The 23851-nt window shown below is 39.1% G+C and overlaps 1 protein-coding gene across 3 annotated transcripts in view; it reads left to right on the plus strand.

The window, feature by feature from the left end:
- Nucleotides 1-23085, plus strand: part of loxl2b (lysyl oxidase-like 2b) — a 39904-nt gene extending 16819 nt beyond the window's left edge. The window contains exons 4-14 of one of the 3 annotated variants that reach the window (XM_026321362.1): nucleotides 421-632; nucleotides 5306-5522; nucleotides 8207-8390; nucleotides 10311-10462; nucleotides 10641-10808; nucleotides 14476-14641; nucleotides 16835-17075; nucleotides 17841-17956; nucleotides 18365-18501; nucleotides 18594-18705; nucleotides 20322-23085. In XM_026321362.1, the coding sequence (XP_026177147.1) occupies nucleotides 421-632; nucleotides 5306-5522; nucleotides 8207-8390; nucleotides 10311-10462; nucleotides 10641-10808; nucleotides 14476-14641; nucleotides 16835-17075; nucleotides 17841-17956; nucleotides 18365-18501; nucleotides 18594-18705; nucleotides 20322-20392 (1776 nt within the window). In that variant the 3' untranslated portion in view covers nucleotides 20393-23085. Of the gene's footprint in view, nucleotides 1-420; nucleotides 633-5305; nucleotides 5523-8206; nucleotides 8391-9294; nucleotides 10203-10310; nucleotides 10463-10640; nucleotides 10809-14475; nucleotides 14642-16834; nucleotides 17076-17840; nucleotides 17957-18364; nucleotides 18502-18593; nucleotides 18706-20321 lie in introns of those variants that run through there. The other 2 variants (XM_026321364.1, XM_026321363.1) reach the window with 2 other exon arrangements.
- The last annotated feature ends 766 nt before the right edge of the window (nucleotides 23086-23851 follow it).

The raw sequence follows: 23851 nt of genomic DNA on the forward strand, positions 1-23851 counted from the left end.
TTGCATATGTTACCATGGAAATTCTTTGATATCTTTGGCTTTTGAAACCTCAGAAAGTTGCAGGGCAGCTGGTCATTTTGTTTAGAATTAATAAGGTGATTCACGGTAAAATGTTTGAGCAATCTGGAGAAGCTTTACAAGCTGCTCACAGAGAGATGAGTGGCTGTGTTTACAGCCTGGATGGGGGGCTCAGGGTCTTTGAGTGTACAAGTACATCATGTAACACAGGAAATACAGTTTCTATACAAATGTGATGTAGACTAGGCTTTATGACTAGAGTAAATTACATGTGGGCATAGTTCAAATGAGAACATGTTAATAAGAAAATTGAGCTTTTGTTGCTGGGTTTTATGTTTTCACTAATGTAACTAGAGCAGATTCTTTGACATATGTGCACGTTTCTCAATATATTGTCCACAGAATCTTGATATACAAGTGGAGGACGTGCGCATACGAGCTATCCTGTCATCATACCGTAAGCGGATCCCTGTAACAGAGGGCTATGTGGAGGTCAAGGATGGTGGTAAATGGAAGCAGATCTGTAACACAGAGTGGACCGAGTTTAACAGCAGAGTCATCTGTGGCATGTTTGGCTTTCCTGGGGAGAGGAAGTACAATGCCAGAGTCTACAAGTGAGTATTCTGATACAGTTCGGTATGTGTGGTCCTGGGCAACTCAGGCAGAACAGGAGGATTTTTGTTTTATTCACTAGTTACCACTTATGCAGCAAGTCATAGTATTTTTTTTAGAACAACAGAATCCTGTGACTCAGTTGGTTTTGATGGGCAATGGCAAAATCTGCCCTGGACAGATGTTCAACTCTGATCTGTTCTAACCCAATTCTTACCTACACCCACAAATTGGTAATTACATGTTTTAACCAGATGCCCTCAGGCAGACATGCATGTAAGTACATACAATCTGGTTTTGGTTTCACTGCAATGCCTTAATAAGGTTACAAGCACTCACACACCCCCTACACCAAAGTGGATAAAGGGCTGTGGTGGTCTAAAATGTATATTGTCTATGAAATCGTTCAAAAGATGCAATTTAATTTCTAAACCACCTTCATGAGAGTTTAAATTCTTTTGGTTTTTGTGTGAACACAGAGGGAAATTCTTGCTGTTGCAGATTTTACAATTTCCTTATTCTGCCTAGTCAATCCAACATGCTGACTTTCAGGTGTTTTGTTGGGTTAAAACCTGTCCAGCACTGGTGTTGTCTCCTTAGTGCCAGTCAACAGCAAGGCCAGACATACCTGTTACTGGGCCAAAAATATTGAGAACCTTTTTGTTCCCTATTCCTCCTATCTGTTCATTCTGTTTGTATTTCATGACCTCCAAATGCCCATTAAATGTAACTATCACATGGCATCATTATGTTAATAGAGCTTAATATAGTCAGAGGGCAGCACGGTGGGTGGGCAGCGTGGTCAGCAAGAACGTTACGGGTTCACAACCTTGTCATGTTTTGAGGTTTTCTTAGAAAGTCCAAAAACGCTCAACGGAACTGGTACTCAGTGCAGACAGGGTTTATTAAAGGAATCAAAATACAGGAACTAAGGCTTAGGTCAAAGAAGAACAAAAAGGGTTCACAACAGACAAGATGAAACGTGGAACCTGGGACTCGGACACGAAACTAAGAGACACACAAACTCAGGGGAACACAGAATACGGTCTGGTCACGCACACTCACGGGGACACAGACTCATACGGGAAACTCGGGAGACGGTCTAGTCACACACGCACGGAGACACAGACTCACACAGGGAATTCAGAGACGGTCTGGTCACACACGCACGGAGACACAGACTCACACAGGGAATTCAGAGACGGTCTGGTCACACACGCACGGAGACACAGACTCACACAGGGAATTCAGAGACGGTCTGGTCACACATGCACGGAGACACAGACTCACTCGCAGAACGCAGAAAACGGGGAATGCAGAGGAGGGTCTGGTCACACACACTCACGGGGACACAGACTCACTCACGGGACACATCAGGCTACCCAGACATACGGACAGAGCACCACACAAGACATGGAAGGGAAACTCACACACAAGGCTCCACAGACAAAATCCAAATGGGGGGAAAATACGGCAGGGCTCGGATCAAGGCTGGAAATGCTGACTAGAAAACCACACGGACAATGACTAGGACAAACAACCTGGCGAGGAACAAAGGGAAAAGGAGGGGTATTTAAACTAAGAGGGAAAACAAGACACAGGTGAAGCAAATCAAAATCAAAACTAGGTAAAACGAATAGACAAAAACTAGATCCTGCACAGTCCTTCAAAATAAAAGTCCCACAAAGGAAATCCAAGGCAGGATACTGACAAACCTGGCCTTTCTGTGTGGAGTTTGCATGTTCTCCCCATGCTTGTGTGGGTTTACTCTGAGTACTCCAGTTTCATTCTTTCACCCAAAGAAAAAAGAGCTGGGATGAACTCCAGCAGATCACTGTGACCCTGGTTAGGAATAAGCGGGTATAGATAATTATATATCATTATAGATAATGGATGGAATATAGTCAGACTTTAGGCTCTAGTATCCAGCAGGACACTAGTCTCTATAAATGCTGGATCCTACTATTCCCAACTTTGTTATTAGTCCCTCCGTGCCTAGTAAATGCCACGTTAAAATTAGAGTCAGTGTCCCCTTTTTCAATAAAGCAACCCTGACAATTACAAAAAGCATGATACAATTTGGTTTACAGTTTGAATAACAATCAAATGGAGTGTCCCTTAAAGTGTTTGTGCTTAGCAAACACAATATCAACTACAATGTAAAGTTCCTAAAAGTTTTTGAGTCAGAGTCCTTCTAAAAAGGTGCAGTTTGTGACTTCCTAAAACACAGCAGTGGCTTTTTCTGTCCGTTGTGCTATGTAATTCACAACAAAGAAAGTAAACCGCAAGTTTGGAAACTGCTGCTCTGTTAGTAAGGCCTCACAATGAGGTAATGGTGCAAGATTTAAGGCCCTTAACATTTCATTTGATAATGGTGTGTATTCACATATTTTCTGCAGCTGAAGGGACAAATAGTGAAGCCAAAGCTTTTTGATGCTCCAGTGGTTGGATGCTTGGCACCGTGGTATGGTTGCTTGCTTTGCTTTCGCTGCTCTGTCCTGTAAGGTTCTCGTGATGGGGAACTGTAGTGAGGGATATCAAGTTTCATAGTGGAAAACATTTGAATATGTGGTGTATTAATTTTCCAACCTCAAGCTGGTGCTCAAAATGCAGAACTTCTTCATCAGCTCATAAGGGCCATAGCATATTATAGTATGCACTGTATTTTTTACCTTTTATTACCCTTTGTAAAAATAACCCTGGGCAGTACACAGCAAAATATACAGTTGCTCCACTGAAATACGATATCTCCATACCTTCTAGCAGTTCACCTCTGTAAAAGCCTAATATTAAATTTGATTCAAAGGTCTAACCATCACGGTTTAGGAAGACTACCACCAAAATGGGAGTTAAATGGTTAAAATACACTATAGTAATCCTGAAATGTACCTGGTGTATGGCTCACATCATACGCCCTTGTACATTGAAAACCCATTTCACTCCTGTATATCCAGCATCACTACATTCCACAAAGCTGTTGTAATGCAGGAGCGACTGCTGAGGGATCCATACAATGTTTACACAGGAAAGCTTACAGCCAAATGGCTACAGGTTAATCACTGCATACCACTAACTTCCAGCACTCAAGTCAACCTTGAATTCGCTGTCTGCCTGGGCTGGAAGTTTCCTCTGCTTTACATAACCGCAGCAAAGCTCAACGGTTCCTTAACTTTCCATCTGCGTGTCAGTCTTCTGCTGCTTTAGCCCCATGAAACGTGCAGTGTGTTCTTGCAGGCTGTTGTTTGAGATGGTGATGACAAACAGCCAGCAGCTGCCACAGTTTCATAAACCTGGCTTTGTCTCAATTCTGGTGCTCCTGTGCACCTTCTAGTTCAAATGTATCCAGAATATCTTTGGACATTTAAATTAAATGCATTTTATGAAACATAGAAGTGAAGGTTTATTGTAATATGGATGCAAAGTAGAGTGTTCGGGACAGTTGGATATTTTGTATTTTAACACCATGATATTGTATGTCACAATGGAAAAAGCCCTCAAACAGTGTTTAGAAAACTAATAATAGTCATCATACATACAATAATATTGTGTCATTATAATATTAATGGTGACTTAACCATGTTTATTGTGCTGTAATCCAGCCTGCCAGTGACAGTGACTAATATATCCATGCCCTGAGTTTGCAGCCATGGATTTCCATTATATGCTCAAGCTGAGATGGCTCAAATTATGTCAATTTTATTATTTAATTTATTATTTATTATTACATTATTATGTATATTATATAGTTGCTTTCTCAGTCTTGACATCAAAGCCACATAAACTGTGTAGCAGTTACAGTTACATAAATTGCTACTGAAATGTACATCAGTGATGCCATTTAGTGTGCATTATAATTAAGTTCAAGTCAAAAGTTAGTTATGCAAAGCATCATTTAAGTTGATTAAAGCTAGGTTAAGAAATTTTGGTGAGAAGTTATCTTTCACAGCCTCACCATTTAATTCAATAATTGCTCCATTTGAAGAGTCCTGATAAGCACTGTGGCTGTTTTCTAATTGTGTCTGACGAGACAGTCCCCTGGCTGCTCCGTGGAGCATTAGTGCTGGATAGGTTCCATTCAGCAGCTTCCTTCTCCGCTGCTCCAAAAATAAAAAACAAATGTTGCCTGGACCATTTTAATCCCTTTTCTTCATGTACACCTCAGACATCAGACATGAAGATAGGACATGCTGTTCTGCAAATGAGGCTCATTAAATACATAATATGTGCTCACTAATGAGTGGAGAGGAAGTGATTAGTACCCCAGAAGGCCTCAAAGACTATCATTAACCCCAGTTTGTTCAAGATCATATAGAAGACTGAAAACTCCAGCTGTTTGCTGACCTTTCATTTTTAATATTAATTATACAACATGCTAATATAATTGCCCTTGTTTAGGTTTATGGTGTCAACATAAAGCATTCTGCAAAGTCTGATCATTGCACTTCAAATCTTGATGAATGTGTATTACTTTATATTTATACCTTGATCTTCAGTACTAATCGACAATGTGAACAGGAGAATGAGAGCATGTCTGTGTGGTACTGCACATAGTCCAGTGGTGGTTGTGTCTTTAAAAAAACACCTAATTATGTGTTAAAAATAGCTAGTTGGAAATGTCACCTCTGATCCCCCAAAGACTTTATTAATGTTCTTTCTTCGTCCTCCATCTGTCCAGGATGTTTGCTCGCAGGAGGAAGCCCACATTTTGGGACTTCTCTGTGAACTGCACTGGCAATGAAGCCCATTTGTCCAGCTGTAAACTGGGCCATGCTACATTACTGAAATCCAATGGGACCTGTGCTGGAGGACTGCCTGTGGTGGTGAGCTGTGTGCCTGGCAGAACCTTTGCTGCGACTCCTATGATGGGATTTAGGAAGGCCTTCAAACCAGAGGTAAAAATGTTGCATACACAGTCTTTATATCAAACACATGATATATTAGCTATACCAAATCTTTAATGTACCATTTAATAATAAAATTGTTTATTCTATGAAAGATTAATTATCATCTACATTATTCCAAAGGAAATATATACACACACAACCAATATCAACCAATTTGCATCTTTTTCAGTTTGCACTTAAATAGACTTGATAATGAATTTAACTTTATGCACACTAACTTTTGAAAAATAAAAAATACTGTCTTAGTTTAATGAGCCACTGTAATACTAAGATGCTACTGCTCAATCTTTACAGACTGTCTTTGCCCCTGAATGTTGTCAACAACTCTTAAGTGGTAAACAATGTTAGTGGAAAATAGCTGCTCTGGTTCAGTTCAGTTCACTGGCCCTAACTTAGTGGGAGGATGCATGAAATGTTATGGTTAGGCATTAGCCAACACATTCAGAACTCTGTGTCACTTTGTGAACTGCAGCTGTGGCTGCGTTGGACATTTCTCATCCAAATGAATTATCGTCATCCTGGGGTTGCAAAGATGACACGCTGTAGTAAAATTCCTGGGACAGAGAAAGGAAAAACATGTATCTCCAGAAAGCAACACCAATGTTAGCTAAATTTTCTTTTTCTCATATGTCTTTGATTATGAAACGTGGTTCCAGAGTCAGTAAAACTGCATCATTAGGGCTGTTTTTACACATTTTCACGAGCAAAGGCTTTGACTCACAAAGGCTGAATGCTCTGTTTTCCCTATCTGGGAAGGGATATGTGCTGTCCTGACATGTTTGGGGCCATGCCTTCATCTTGCAGCAGGGACAACTGAAGGGCTCACTCTTCAAGTCTTATTGTAACATCACATCTGTAAAAGATCTCAAATTTACTAGTTGATTTGGGATTTGCTGTTGGTTCAGTAAAATGTGACCAAAGTGTAGTGTAGATAGTTGTGTGCTTCCAACTTTGTGGCAACAGCTTTGGGGACCCTTAAACCAGTTTCAATATGACAGTTAACGCCTACACAGCCAGATCCATACAGAAATGGTTTGTTCCTGTTGCTGAATCCTATCTAACACTTTTGGCATAAACTGGCGCACCAACTATGACCCAGGCCTAACTAACCAGCAACAGTGTCCAAATTTAAAATATTCTTGTGGCTGAATGCCATCAAATCCCAGCAGCCTGGTTCCAAAGGAACAAGAGTAGAGGCTGAAAGTAAGACATTAATGCCCAGAAGTTTGGAATCACATTCCAAAGGTCATTAAACTTCCAGCAAGCAACTTTTAAATCAAGCTAGAGCGAGCACAGCTGACTGGTGTAAGGTATGAGCTTGCATGCTCTCTGTCACGTTCCACAGCTGTGTGGAGCTGAGTGTGTGGCTGGAGTCTGACTTCACATCTCAAATCTTCCACCACACTCAGCGAGTCTGACTCAAAGCTGGATAAAAACCATCTGGATAGAAACAAAGCTTACATTACAGTTACCTTGCTGAATCTAGTTATTCTTCACATTTATTACATTTTGGTGTATTTACCTTTCACATCCCTTAAGAATATTAAGACTAGCTGATTAATGTAGATAACTGATGAGTTGCTTAATCTATTAAGCAGATAAGGAAAACATTATTTGTGTAGCACATTTCAAAACCATAGTTACAAAGTACTTCAGAGTAACAAATGTGAAATATAAGTACAAGAATAAGTAGGGCTAAGCATGTCTGAAGAAATCCACAACAATAAATTGATTTCTACTTTGGGACCCATTTCATCAGATTTACAACATGCCAGCTGGAATTTGCAACAATAGCTTATTTCCTCCTTTTCATTCTAGCATGTTGTTCTTATAAAAACAAACACTATACTCTCAAGACATATGAGAGCATTGTAGAATATGCAAATTTATAAGCAGTTTGGGGATAACAGGACATGACATTAAACATGGTGCTGCCTCCATTGCAATCTGTTCTAAGCACTGCTTAGAAATTGCAAATGTCAAACAAAACTTTGTCCAGGGTCAGAAGACCTTGTCCAGAAGACCTGAGAGCCATGTTGGATGCATGCTCAGCAAATCACTCACCCATCGAGCTAAGCTGTTAAAAGCTTAAACGTAATTAGAATGATTTTGAATTCAATCCTAAAGAAGCATGCTTAAAAAGCCAGCAGTGTAGCAAGGACCATGGTGGACTGTGGACTCTCCAGAGTTAGGTCATCAGTTTATAGAATACAGCACACCCTGATGACATGAGAACAGTGCAAAGAGTGGATGATTTGTAGGATTAGTTTCAAATGATAAAGATTTTAAGACACAGATGTTAATGCTACTGTGTGGAGGAGGTGTAAAGACATAATCCAGAGCCCACACATTATAATGTCTAGGCTGTACTTTGTCGGTGCAAATAGCTCCAGATCAGCAGCTAAAATATGCCACTAACGTGTAAAATTAAACACTTCCAGTCTGCCTAAACAGTTAATGGGAGAATTGCATTAAAAGCTTTTTCTGTTAACACAAAGCCACCCACTCTGCTGCCTCAACTTTCTCATCAAGGAAAAGCTTGTGTTCCAAGCTGTCAGCTGAGTCTGTTAGCATTGACAGAACCAAAATAATCTAAATATGTGGTTGTCAACTATGAACATTTTGGCTTTTACAGTAACGTCTTTTACAGTGTCTCAATTTTTCCTCTTCAGCAACCGTTGGTTCGTCTTCGTGGTGGGGCCTTTGTAGGCGAGGGCCGAGTGGAGGTGTTGAAAAATGGAGAGTGGGGCACCATATGTGATGATAACTGGAACCTGCTGTCTGCCACTGTGGTGTGTCGAGAGCTGGGTTTTGGTACAGCAAAGGAGGCCCTGTCTGGAGGTCGCCTTGGACAAGGTATACTGCTTTTATATTATCACTTAAACTTAGCAAGTTTCCTTTTCCAGCCTCCTTGCTGCACATTCAGGGCAGGGGCTTTCCCGCAGTCATAACTCTGAGGATTTTTAGGGTTCTTTAAATGAAGCAATTGCATAATAACAAGCCTGCAACCTAAGCTGTAGTGATCCTTTGTCATCCTCCAGTTCTGCCACAACACCCTTTTCCCCTGTGATAATCAGCTGTGTGATGCAACCAATGGAAAAAGATGTAAAGACATGATTTATGAGCAGCATAGTCACATACAGAATACCTAAAAACAGCCTGGCTTAAGTACACAGTAAACCTGAAACAGCCCCAGTTCATGATGACAGTCTTTATCTATGGAACAACTGTCCATGTACATTGCCTACATGGCACAGGATGGAAGGTTATGACTGTGTAGTTAAACCACATATCCCAAACATTTCAGGCAGTAATTCTATCCTTTAAATTTTCCAGCTCATATCATCCCCCATGTGCCACTGAGCAGAGTATCATGAACTCACAGACCTGACGATAAAAGCAGTTTAGCTCAGCAGGTCGAGATTAGCTTCATTGTGCAGGTTGGTGAACATGGGGATCCATTGGTATGAGCTCAAGATACCTCTGTGCAAGGACATGTGAAGATTCCCATATATTAAGATTGGAAGTCTTTGCTCTACAAGACAGAGTCAACGATGGCACCACAGTGTTTATGCTGCAACTTAAACCTCTTTCATCTTTTCAGATGTTCTATGGTATGAAAGATGGCTTGGATTGATGGCAGGCTATACATAGAGGAAGTGTTTTTTTTTTTTTAGCATTCTTTGTTGCTCCTTTGTGGTATGTGTTATAGTAAAAGTAGACTCCTTGCTTTTTACACCATCACCCAGCTTAAATGTGCTACTGACCCGCCTCTAAATTAGACAGGCAGCAGATATCTGCCCTGTGATATATAGCATTTTAAATGTGCTGTTAGCACAACTGTGCAAAATGTATATTTTCCTAACTTGCAAAAGAATGTTATAGAGCGCAGTACTGCAAAATAAGAGGTTTGTCCTTCATAAAAAGGGACATGCAGTACGTTGTTACACATTCCAGTGATGTTAGACATGGAAATTGTTAAAACAGATGGAATGCTTGTTTTCCAAAAATCTTTTTCCATCATGATTTTTCATTATTGACTGGCTAAACCTCTTTATGGAGAAAACCAAAACTCTGATGGAAAATACAAAAAGTCACAGGTAACAACAGTACACTGTAACAGAAAGGGAAGACATGTCAGATCATTATATAGAATATGAAAATATAATTTATTCATATCTAGGTCCTATTTTGCATCTTTCTTAAGGGAATATCTGGAGCCATTTCATGTGTTTTCAGTGGTTGAAGAAGACAAATCTCTTACTTTTGAATGTTTTGAATCTTACTTTTTTCTCACAGTTGATTTGGTATTTCCAAACTGTATTCAGTTTGGTACTACAAGCAAAATGAAGAAATTCAAGAAAATAGAGGTGACTATGTAATAGATATGTCAATATACACACTGGGATTTCTTACAAAGACAAATACTTAATTTTGATTTTTCATGACTTTTAACTACCATGCATTGTACCATCATTACCCATAAATTTTCATGTTCATGCTGCATATTGGTTGAATTCAATGTTACATGTTATATGTTTTCCTGTATTTTTCACCTGCCTGAAATTTGTTTTCTTTCAAACTGATGTGATTAAGTGAAACGCAGCAAACACAAGTGAAACACAAGCTACGTATTTCTATGGACCGGACATTCAATAAAGTAACAAGGTCCAGCATATTTTCTATCTTTCTTGGAAATATCATAGTAAGTTTGTTTATTATTCCACTTTGATACTAGATGTAATAATTTGTTTTTACAAATTTTGTGTTTTTCAGGTATGGGTCCAGTACATATGAATGAGGTGAAGTGCTCTGGGTTTGAGAAGTCCATTACAGATTGCTTGTTCAACAAAGAGGCTCTGGGCTGCAGCCATGAGGAGGATGCAGCCGTCAGATGTAACATCCCTGCTATGGGCTTCCAGGAGAGGGTCAGTCTCAGCTCTGTTTCACTCATACGATCAGAATGCAACATTGGCCAGTTTGTCTTGCATAAAAGAACAGCTGTTTCTCCTTTTACCCATTACATAATTTTTGATCCATGTTGATCCCCCAAGAAGTAAATTGTAAAGCCATGTTTCCCTTCTATTATATTTTTCATGCAAATAGCTGCGTCTGAGTGGAGGTCGGAACCCCTATGAGGGCCGTGTAGAGGTGCTGGTGGAGAGAAATGGCTCTCTGGTGTGGGGGACGGTGTGCAGTGAAGGCTGGGGAACCATGGAGGCCATGGTGGTCTGCAGACAGCTGGGCTTGGGATTTGCCAGCAATGCTTTCCAGGTACCTGTCACAGCAGCCAGGCAAGAGGATGTCAGCCTCTGGTTTTACCAGTCAATCAAACTATCAAAACAAAACAATGTATTGTACAGTATATCTAAACAAAGGTTTTCCAGGAAACGTTTTTTTTTAACCACACTACCATATAAATACCACTTTGCTGCTGATTATAGATGGTTTCAGACACTGATTTCCAGAGTTCTTTGTTACTTCATTAAACCCAAGTAATTAATTATAAATTCATTACTGAGACTTAGCATCCCGTCTGATCTTGGAAGCTAAGTAGCACCAGGCCTGGGTAGAACTTGGATAGGAGACTAGACTGAGCCACTGAGGTTGCACAAGGTAGTGCGGTCCCTGTGTCAGTCCCAAGCCCAAGTAAATAAGAGGGTCAGGGTCAGGAAGGACATTGAGCATAAAAGTTGAGCCAAATCAATCATGGAGATCACGTTGATGTGCTGTCGGGGCTCCTAACGGGAGCAGCTGAGAGGGGAAGAAAATTATTGGAGACTTAACAGTTTATAATAAGTTACTTATGTAGTGCAAAATAGTACATTTCATCAAAACAATAAACGTTAACTGTCTAATATGTGATAAGTTTAAGATGTAGTTTAACCTTTTGAACATTTACATCTTTGAACATTTAACATTTATTTCTATTTTCTATTTTCTATATTTCCATCTTGTCATATTAAGTCTTAAATAATACAGTTTTGTTTTATCAGTGTAGTTTTCATTCTGAAACAATTTACAATGTATAATGCAATATAATGAAAATGACCTACCAAACTATGCATGTCAATATTATTTAGTGAGAGTGACTGCTGGGGATTAGGACAAGCATTAATAGAACGTTCTATACTGACTCTTATCCAGAGGGTCATCAGTAACTGCCTGCCCCACTAAAATACTCTTGAACCAAGCCAAGAAAATTCTACCTCCTCTTCTACCCTTAATACAGCACTGCAGTCTTTTTCCATTTTGATATCCATAAGACCAAACTAAGCAAGATGTCTGCAGTCAGTTTCCTGTAGTTTAGGATTTTGTACCTGGAGCCATGTGAGACCCTAAAAAAATATTCAACAAAGCTCACTTGATTTTTTAAACACTGCAGCTCATAGCTTTTTTAGTTTCTACAGTCCCACATGTAAACGTAATAAATGGAACACTGATTTGCATCTGTTGTACTGCATAGAATATTAAATAGATTAGATTCAACTTTATTGTCATTACACATAAAGTTGAATCTAATCTAATCTAATTAATATTGTATTGTACTCTTGAAAGCTGAAAAAGGGTTGTTTTTTTTTTTCAGAAAAACTAATCTTATTGTAGAAAACTGCAAACCTGGCACAGATGAAAAGGTTTGATAATTTTCTATTCATCCATCATCTATACCTGCTAATTCCTAACCAGGGTCACAGGGATCAGCTGGAGCCTATCCCAGCTCTCTCTGGGTGAAAGGCAGGGGTCCACCCTGGACAGGTCACCAGTCCATCACAGGGCCACATAGAGACAAACAACCTCACACACTCACACTCACTCCTATGGGCAATTTAGAGTCACCAATCAACCTGACATACATGTTTTTGGACTGTGGGAGGAAACCAGAGTACCTGGAGAAAACCCACACAAGCACAGGGAGAACATGCAAACTCCACACAGAAAGGCCCCTGATGGGTTTCAAACCAGGAACCTTCTTACAGTGAGGCAACAGTGCTGTATAATTTTATATATGGTAATGTACAGTAATCAGTTTTGGTGGCATGAGACAGACACTTAGACTTACTGTGTATCTGCCATTTTTTACATGTGTTTATTGATATTTTTAGGGCAGGATGCATCTATGGAAGCACTGTACATGCAAAATTGGAAATGCAATTTTCATTTTTGAAAAAGTGAAAATAGTATAAAAATTTTAATTCAAATATCTGTTTACATTTTCATTTTCAAAAAGTGTGCAACCAAAACTTTAAAATTTAATCACAATAATATTACTTGTGATTGAATTTGAATTAGCTCCTGATTTTAGCTAATTTCTATGAAAAATTACCTTATTGTTATTTTTTTAATGGCTGATTTCCCAGAAGACACCTGATAGAATTGTTGTATTATTACTTTTGTTTATATAATTATTTTGATTTTTAATTTTAGTTATTCATTAGGCTCCAGCAGATCCCTGTAACCCCGGTGAGGGTATCGATGGATAATGGATGGATGGATGGAAAATAAAATGTCACTTTAATTAATTTTTTTTCTTCTAATGTTGGCAGACATATACTTCCATACAGTCCCACAAAAGTCCACTGCTGTGTTATGTTGCAGTTATTGCTTAAAATGATACAGTTCTATGATGTTCAACACTCTTGACTGTAAACTCTACACCTACACGAGCATTCGAATAAAAGAGCTCTTTTCATTGTTTAGCAAAAACTGCATGTCTGAAACGCAGGTTAAAGTGCAGCATCATTACAATAACAGTAAGTGAGAGGGGGTTCATACTAACAGGTTTTGAAAATGTTTGCAGAGCCATGGAAGGAAGAGCAGAGGCTTATGGAAAATAATGCTTATTATAGAATCACAGTAGTGAGAGGGACTATCTCTTGTACTAGGCATCTGTTTAATGTTATAATCATATCACAATGCACGCATGCACACACACACACGCACACACATACACATATATATATATATATATATATATATATATATATATATATCATACTGTGATGATATACTAGATTTTCAATGCCACATCATCAATGCAATGTAATGCCCCACCCTTGACGCTGTGTAAGGAGGCCGTGCGCCCTCTAGTGCTGTATGTGTGAAGATTAACCTTGCTTCACAACAATTCATGGTGTGGTTGGGAGAGCTTTCATTGATTTCCTCTATAAAAAGGCACAAATGGTTGCCTGGTATCATCACAGTTAAATATTTAGTGGGACTGTGGTAAGCTTGGCTTGTCTTGCCTTGTTCAGTGTCATTGTGGCATCCTATTTTATCCCAAAATTCATGTTGCTGGTAAGATAATGGCAGATAGAAAGTACTGTATGGCAATGTGGGATCAATTAATAATGATTGTATTGAAACTGTTGATTTCTCACATTTACTCAAATATTTACTTACTTAAGTCCAGTTTGGATGCATTTGTATTTCATTATACTTCTATCCTGCTACATTTCAAGGGCTCCACTATATCTATGGATTATTTTCGGTTATAGTAATTTTACAGATTCTCATCAGTTTCAATCTGCATAAACCTATAAGGTATTTAATATGATGCCTTTTTAGATGTGCAGCGTCTGCCTTCAATGTCATATCCACATTAATGCATTATAAGTAGTGTTCCAGTAACATAAAACCACAAAAATAAAGACTCAAAGAGTTTATTTGGATGATACTAAAACAGAAAGAAGAGTAAATAACTAAGACTCCTACACTTCAAAAATAAAACTAAAAAGGTATGAAATGTGATCTGTGAAGGGGATTTATCATAGTTGAAGTGCAACACAATAGGTTTATAGATGATCAAGCTTTATTAAAAATCAATATCAGCTGGCATCCTTGTTTATAGAATGTAATCGATCATAGTGCATGTCAGAAGGGAGTGATTAATGGGTGTCAGTCTAATGTCAGCTCTGAACTGTGGGTCATATTTTCATGACAGGAGACGTGGTATTGGCCAGGCGAGGTGAGTGCAGATGCTGTGGTGATGAGTGGTGTTCGCTGCTCTGGAACTGAGATGTCTCTGTCCCACTGCCTGCACCATGGAGACCACCTAAACTGCCCAAAAGGAGGTGGACGCAATGCCGCCGGAGTCTCATGCTCTGACAGTAAGACAAATTCATATGTTGTTGTACAGTAGGTGAATGTTGTTGAGAGATTAATGTCACGATAGTTTTTGTCTTACCATTGATAACTCCTCAGTTTTCCCTTCCCTTCAGAGTCTGGGTGTCATCCTCAAAAGTCCGCTATCATTTCAAGCTCATATCAGTAATGGCACTATGTCTGCATATTTTCATCTATACAACATTAATTGCCTCCATCCATTTCTTACGCCCAGTAGTACTGCCATTCTGTTCTATACTGTGGTTACATCCCGCCTTGATTGCTGTAATTGCTTTACTCATTGATCTTCTTCAGAAATACATTCAACTGGTCCAAACTGTGCTGCTCATATCACCACTGAAACTCTTTTCATTAATCATACGGTATCACACCTGTTGTTCCACAGCTGCACTGGCTCCTGGTCAAATAACATATTGATTCTAAGATTTAAGGCCAGCTATAACTTTGCTCCTCTGTATCTCTTTGAACTTGTACATATCAACACATCCTCCTGTGCTCATAGGTCTTCTTTCTCCATTCACCTCACTGTTCCAGCTGCTTGCTTGACCACATAAGGTTTAATTCAATTCAATTCAGCTCAATTCAATTTTATTTGTAAAACAATACATCACAATACAAATCATATCAAGGCACTTTACAAAGACAAAAACCCAACAAATCCCTTATGAGCAGCACTTGGTGACAGTGGAGAGGAAAAACTCCCTTTAACGGAAGAAAAAACCTAACAGTAACTGCACATCAGCGATATACAGCTCCAGGACCAGGGACACCTGCAGAAGGTACAGAGAGAACAGAGAGAGAGGGAGAGAGAGAGAGATCACAAACTGGGGGGGGGGGGAGCACAAAGTTAGTGACATTCAATGGTGGAATATACATGTGAGGAGGGAGGAGAGGAGGGGAGGGGAATGTTAGGGTAGGGGAGCTCGGTGCACCGATGGTCCTCGGGCAGTCTAGGCCTATAGCAGCATAACTAAGGGATGGTTCAGGGTTACCTGAAGCCAGCCCTAACTATATGCTTTGTCAAAGAGGAAGGTTTTAAGTCTAGCCTTAAAAGTACAGAGAGTGTCTGCCTCCTGAACCCAGACTGGGAGCTGGTTCCACAGGAGAGGAGCTTGATAACTAAAGGCTCTGCCTCCCATTCTGCTTTTGGAAACTCTGGGAACCACAAGTAGGCCTGCACTCTGAGAGCGAAGTGGTCTATTGGGATAATATGGTACTATGAGGTCTTTAAGGTATGAAGGAGCTTGATTATGAAGGGATTTGTATGTGAGGAGAAGGATTTTAAATTCTCTTCTGGATTTTACAGGGAGCCAATGAAGAGAAGCCAATATAGGAGAAATATGATCTCTCTTGCTAGTTCCTGTCAGGACTCTGATTGCAGCATTCTGGATTAACTGGAGGCTTTTTATGGTTTAGAGCCTTCAACCGCTCTTCCCCTTGCCTCTGAAACTCACTCCTCCCTGACATCTATAACATCAACTCTCTCTCCATTTTGATCATGCAAATTCTTTGTTTATTGTGATTATATCATATACAGAGAAAATTTGTTCATTTTATGTTTTCATTTTATTGTGTGTTAATTTTGATGATTTAATCTGGATTGTCAGATAACCCTGTGTGTTTTGAAAGGTGCCTATGAATAAGATTTATTATTACTATCATTGTTATGAGTAGTTGTAGTTGTTGTTGTAGTTGTAGTTGTAGTTGTAGTTGTAGCAGCAGTAGTAGTGGTAGTAGTAGTAATAGTAGTAATAGTAGTATTAAAAATAGCATGTGCCCTCGAAACATTATTGTTGCAGCTCTTGTCTCTGCCCCTGTGGATATAACACACTGCATAGTCTTGAATAATGAAAACTGAGTTGACAAGTCTACTTTTAATTGCAGCTAACGTTCACACTGAAAAGCTTTTACTTTTGCTCTGCACATTGAGTTTTAATTCAACAAATGAAATTATTTCTGCCTCTGGAGAATCTCTGTCTCAGAGCAGTGTTTGCATAACTAAACACCAATATCCCTCCTGAATCACAAGAGGGCTCTGCAGTATGAAACAGAAACCTAATTTACTTTTTACATGCCAGGCTAGAGTTTCTTTCTGCCTCTCATTTCTCTGTCATTCTAAATAGGTTTTGTCTCCATCTGCCTATTTTTCTTTTTTTCTTTGCTTGTACTGTCCACAGCGGCTCCTGACCTGGTGTTGAATCCTCAAGTGGTAGAGCAGACCACCTACATGGAGGACAGGCCAATGTTCATGCTGCAGTGTGCATATGAGGAGAACTGTCTGACCTCCACCTCCGGCCAGACACCAGCCAACTCCTACCGCCGCCTGCTGCGCTTTTCCTCCCAGATCCACAATAATGGCCAGGCTGACTTCAGGCCCAAAGCGAGCAGAAATTCCTGGGTGTGGCATGAATGTCACAGGTCAGTGTCACAGAGTACCATGACTCTTTTCTATGTGGTGGTGCTTAATTCTGAATATTTAAGTCAAATACTTTAGATGCTAGGAAGAGTTAAAGGAATTTAAACATCACAGTGAAAGAAAATCCATCTTGGTATTCAAAACGTATATAAGTATGCGACCCATCTTACAGAACAATGAGCATACTAGAGTGTGCGTAGTATTTATGACACCAGTTGTCATTCATTTGTGGAGCAGTTGTAGTCTGCTTAAATTACAGAACGTAAATCTTTGCTTAATTATTACTCACACAAGCATGAAGTCTTTTGTAATCTTTTGTTTTAGATTATTGATTTTGAACACCAGCGGCAGATAAGTCAGTTCAATAATCAGAAACATCATCTCAAGTTAGATACGATTCAGAAAGAGAGATGACTCAGCTGCAGTCATGACCTGACCTGGAGAGGTTTCCTCTCCCATACACTGTGCGGCCCTGTAAGGAGCTACTCTACACAGTGCTGCACTCCTACATTTCCTTGGTTCCTGTATTGACTGGAGGAACAGTTCAGCCAGTTTCACACAGCTACCAGCTTTCCACTTGTCAAATCTTTGGCATTACTGTTTCGTCAGAGCTTGTGAAAATTAGACAGAGCACATAGGCCAAAACCAAACCATTTACAGGAGCCAATTACACTTGGCTTTAGCAGAAACTAGTGTCATTCTTTTTGTAGTGGTCTTTTCAAACTTTCTATGTCTGTATATTTACATTTGTGTGTAAATGTGTGTAGGCATTATCACAGCATGGAGGTGTTTACGCTCTATGACTTGTTCAGTCTCAATGGAACCAAAGTGGCAGAAGGACACAAAGCAAGTTTTTGCCTGGAGGACTCAGAGTGTGATGAAGGTGAGAAGCATGTAGGTTTCCCAGTTTCAACATGAAAAAATGTGGCAGAAACAATCAATGCCAATAATGGGCTTTAAAAACAAATCTACAGTATCAATATTTTGTTTCTAACAGTGGGTCAAACAGCTGTGACTGTCTCCTGTTTTCTTGCGATTTCTGCAGCCTTTTAACATCAGTCAGCTCATTGTGTTGGTTTTATGGCCAGCAACTTCATTACTTTATTATTACTGATCACATTTCCATACATGTCTCTGTGTGTCTGTATGACACAAATTTATAGGATGTTGTGTTTACAGTTTGCTTGACTGCATTCAAATGATCAAAAAATGTAAAATGCAACTTTAAAACATCATATACTGTTTGTACATGGCATCATTATCATCATTTTTTTACATTGTCTAATTGCAGGTGTTGAAAAAAGGTATGAATGTGCTAACTTTGGAGAGCAGGGTATCACTGTAAGCTGCTGGGATACCTACAGGCATGACATTGACTGCCAGTGGGTCGACATAACTGATGTAAAACCTGGAGATTACATCTTCCAGGTAATGTTTCCCATGTTTCATTGTTTTTATTTTTCTTTAAATAAAGACTGAAATTATTCTCACACCGGCTTTTCATGTTTTCCCTCTTACAGATAGTAATTAATCCAAACTATGAAGTGCCAGAGACAGATTACAGCAATAACATTGTGAAATGTAGATGTCGATATGATGGCCATCGTGTGTGGATGTACAGCTGCCATAATGGTAAGACCACACAGTAATTCAGAGGAGTATCTCTAACATATAGGGCCCTTATAAAGCTGATGATATAAAAATTGAACTATATTCCACTGTTATATCATCATTATAAACTTTGTTTTTTTTTTTTTTACCAGAATGAATGTCCCTTAAAAAAGAAATAAAACTAAAACACAACACATCAAAATACCTACACATACACATCAAAAAGTATTGCTCCTTGTGCGAGCCTTGAACAATAGGTACTGTATGACATGATTTGACAATTGCACAATAATGACGTTTTGAGAATCGGTCAGTCAACAAATTAATTTATACATCAAATATCCATGTACAGTCATTGTGGGCAACGTAGAACCTCTGTAAACATGCCTGTATAAACTTAGTGTATCCCAGTATAGAGGAGTGCAATATTCTCAAAAAAGACTCATCATAATTTGATGTGAACACAGAAAATTTTCTATGTGCCACAAACATTTTATTTTGTTACAGACATGAAAGTCTGCAAGGTTAAGATCCATATCTCCTTTTGTGCTACATATCATACACTACATTGAATTGCGTATTATAATTTACTTCATATTTAGAGCATATATTCAACAGCTGCTGAAATCCATCACTGCTACTACAAAAAGTAGCCAGATCATCAGCAAACATAAGCTGGTTTAATGAGACTTATGCTTCCAGTTTTACATCATCTTCATAGCAGACAAGTCATTCACATACTGACTGTCTAAGGGCTGTCCCATACTCTGAATGGCATACCAGTATGCCAACATGCTTATCATACTGTAAGGCACATCCCTTTGACTCAATTTTAGAAACTGCTTTTTATGATTGACCTGGTCAAAGGCCTTAGGGGCATCGATAAAGCCAATTAGGATTGAGAAATTTTACCAGTATAAACTGATCAGCCATAACATTATGACCACATGCCTAATACTGTATACACAGGATTCTGTGCAACGGTAGGTTGGCACTTGTGTCACTCTGCAGCTCACTGTGCATCTTCTGTGAATCCTTTTGCTTCCATAGTTATACTGTCATGAAGAGCACACAATTGTCTAACATTCAGTAGCAGTGGGGAAAGGAGTGAAGGAACGACTTGGAGATAATTCAAAATCCCAACCTTGCCAGCTTTGTGATGATAATGAAACAAACCTTTTTAAAAGCCTTTATTCAGATGGCTCTCATAGTGAGGATTAAGAACAGTACATCAAAAATGGGTGATACAGCCCACACATAGCAGCAACAGACTGCAGGGTGTAGCCTGCAGCACATAGTTTTCCCTTAAATGGATGTGAGCACCTGAGCACATACTTCTCTTAACACTCGTGGAAGCTCTGGGAACAGCTTTTTAATATTTTGTCCCCAAGTAGCCTACTCCTACAAGATCAAGGTGAACTTTCCTAGTGTTATATATATTACAGTATTTATGGTAACAGCCAAGAGAGACAATAAAAATTGCTTTACTTTCCTCATCCATTATCGTTTTGTGTACTTGCTATGCTAAGTGAAGGCATGTTTGAGCATTTTCCAGGGCAACAATCCTATCCATGTATCGTACCTGAAAACCGAAGTGATTGAAACTGTTGGTAACTGTGTCTCTCCTGCTCTCCAAGGTGGCTCATTAAGCACTGAATCAGAGCAGACGTTCCCAGGTCTCCTCAACAACCAGGTGACCCACAGGTAAAGGCGTAGCAGCAGAGAGGAATCCACTGGCAATTGCCTCCAGTGAGGAGACAGTCTGAAGGTCACCAACCACTACATATCTCTGCCAGTGGTATACTCCTTCTGCCAGCCCTGCCCCGGTCAAATCGTCTTTTTATGTCTTTCATCCACGTGGCAGCAGATTTCCCAGCTGCCCCACCCCTCACTCTCTTTTTTCTTCCAGCAAAAAGAATATTTGATTCTCATTCCTGTTCAAACAGAGGCAGCTACAGCCTTAACAACATTTCCAGCCTCCATAGTTAAAATAAAGAGAACAGCACAGCTCTCTGCATGCCTTTTTTGAATGAATTATTAATTGAACCTGCTGGGAAATGGCAGGTATTTTACAGAAGGTGCAGCATTGGGGAGTGTCATCAAGAATGTGTCGTCTTTAAAGTGCAGCACTTTAACAGAGCCCTGATGGAGTGTTCTTTTTTTCAAAACTCACCCTGGAGAGTTTGGAGGTCACCTGAGGACTGAGAGGAATTGTTGGTAACAACAAAAACAGTCTATATTTTAGAGATAAATGCAGTACATTTCAGTAGTTTTATGAAGTGCATCTTACACACTGAAGTCCACAAACACTGAGGTTATGTTACACAGGCAAATGTGCATTCACATGTCAAATATTTAGCTGAAGGGACAGGTTTTACACCTTCACTGTCCTTAAAAAGTAAACTGCCCATTCATCACCAATCATGAGTGCTAACTACCTGCTCCAGCTGTAAGACTCTTATCAAGCCTGAAACATTACATGCTCAAGAACCTTGAAATACCCCAACGCTTGTTTTAAAAAATAAAAGGGGCATTTATTCTCTGATCTGCTCTGCATGTACACGTATATGACTGTAGTCTGAAATTCACATTTCAAAGAGCACGTCCTTTGGGATGAAGTGGTGGTGCAAAGTGTGCTGAGATGAGTCTCAGTTTGTCCAAGAATAAAATAATGTAAGCTAAAAGGTTTTGTTTTCACAAGTGAGGCAGATCTCATAGTGTAGTGCTCAGTTAGTGAAAAGCTAAACATTCAGATCTGAGTCATGTTTTACTGTCTTCCAAATAGTCACCTGGGAGAAGCTTAGCTCCCAGACAATGTCTTGCTGTTTTCATATGTTCATAACTTTTCCTCTTTGTGATATGTAGCAGTATTTTGGGTTTGACCTCATGTTTATTTTCCCCTTGTTAGATGCCTTTTACAAAATGTCCATATTTATTGCACCTATCAGACCGTAAAATCTTGGTTTTGTTTACCTCCAGTCATTTAACTTCTCCGCTTGAGTGATGTAGAAGTGTGATCCAGGGCCTGTCAGTAAACTGTGACATCACTATTGGCTGTGGTTACTAGTGTAAGAGATCCATGGATGTATTATCAGAACTGAATACCAGACTGAAAGACTGCACCTGCTTACTTGAACAAAAATTGCTCACCATGAAGCAAAATGACTTGTGATGACATCACAAAAATAAAACTCACTTTTCTAGGACCTGAGAAAGTTTTAGAAATATAAAACCTTCATTGGTTAATAGAAAGAGTAAAACCAGTCCATGTTTGCAGTTGTATTAAAGTTAGTTTACTCTTTTATAATAATGTTTTATATGGAAAATTGTTTTTTTCTGTTTTATTTTGTTTTGCCATACCACAGTTGATCCATGATGGTAAAACTGGTAGCACAACTGAGCAGAGACACTGTATCCAGCTCTCTTAAAACCTCCATGGACAGAACACACTTATTATCAACACGCAGCCAGTTAAACTGACTTGAAACTTCTAGCCACAGAGGGCAGTGATAAACTGCTTTTCAGTGTCTTTACACATAATTCTTTCAATAATCAAAATAGTTTTTCTTTTCTTTACTAATGCCTTATACTTCTTGATTTAATTATTTTGTGTAACGCTTGTGAAAAGACCTTAAAGCAGAGCCTTTATACTTACCTAAGGCTGGCTGACAGCTACACAGCAGCCTGAGACGTTCCAGTCAAAAGAACACAATCCCTTCAGTTTTGTGATCGTTTTGTATATCTGACCATATAGCTGAACAAGCTACCAACCACTAGATCAGTTTGTAGGAGCGACAGATGCAACACAGCTTAAAAACCTACCAACACAAGTAAAAAATGCTATTTGTGTTGAGCCTCTAAGCGACAGTTACCACAGGAAATCTTTTATGTTCAAACTGTTGTTAACTAGGTTGTTAATCAAAACTGAAAGGCTACAGGACATTTCTGTTGTTTTACCAAAGACATAACTATAAGCTTATTAATGATCATTTTAAAAATCATTTGGATTTGTACTTTATGACAATTCAGTCTAAATGTTACTGAACGTGTGTCTTCCTCTTCCTCTGTTGCCTCTACCAAAGGATCATAGGACTGTTGCAGATAAATTGTTTCTGATTTCACCGTTTAAAATAACAGAACATTAGTAACTTACTGTCGCTGAAGTTTGTTTTTTTTACAGTTCTGCTTCTTCTCTAAAAAGATTATGTTTGTACAATGATGTGTGTGAATCCTATTTTATTGGACATCTTATACTGGTGCTATCAAACTGGTCCTCTGTTTTCTGAGGGTACAGTAGATGAAGAAGAGCTACATAATGTATACAGACAGTATACTTGGACTTAAAAATCAATGGGCTTTACGTGTTCAGTTATAATAAAGGTCTGAGTTATAAAGCAACCACTTCTTGCTGTTCAGTAGACTTCATCTTTTATTTTATCATTTTATTGTGTTATTTTTGACTGCATTTAGGCCATCGTATAGCACTTTAAATACACACATATGCAACATAGTGTCATCAGCTGGCATCTTTGAAACATGGGCTCTGTTCTAAATTATTTTTTATTGCAGCAGTTTTCCAACGCGCCTTTGCTTTTTTCTCATATGTTTACCTGAGGTGAGTGAAACAAACAGTTATCTTTGATGGATTTTAGTTTGGGTCTGTGAAGCCACATGTTCCATGGTTTTCCTATAAAACAATGGCATGGCTTTAAATAAACATTCTTCCACAGACATTTAGATTTAATAACATTGAAAATAGAAGATGAGGCACAGCCAAACCTTTCTGCCAATAGCTTTTTTCCAAACTCTAACTCTTAAGTGCTTCAAGAAAATGGAAATAGTGTATCACATAAACAACCCAACATGCAGATACATGTACATAAATTTGTCCCTTTGACACTTTAGATTAAATACACTTTATTGATATAGAAAAAGAAGAAAAAAAAATAAAGGGGGGAGCCGGCCCTCTTGATCAGTCCAGTGCAGTTTATTGTTGAGGTGAACACCCAAATACTTAAAAGAGGCCGCTCTCTCCATGTCCATTCCCATTCCCATGTTCACTGGTGTTGCTGAGGGGTGTCTGCGCCTGCATAAGACCACCTGCAGCTCCTTGGTCTTCTCTGCATTGATCTGGAGATAGTTCTGCAGGCACCAGTCCACAAAGTCC

Source organism: Mastacembelus armatus, chromosome 9 (assembly GCF_900324485.2).
Source record: "Mastacembelus armatus chromosome 9, fMasArm1.2, whole genome shotgun sequence".
Lineage (NCBI taxonomy): Eukaryota > Metazoa > Chordata > Actinopteri > Synbranchiformes > Mastacembelidae > Mastacembelus > Mastacembelus armatus.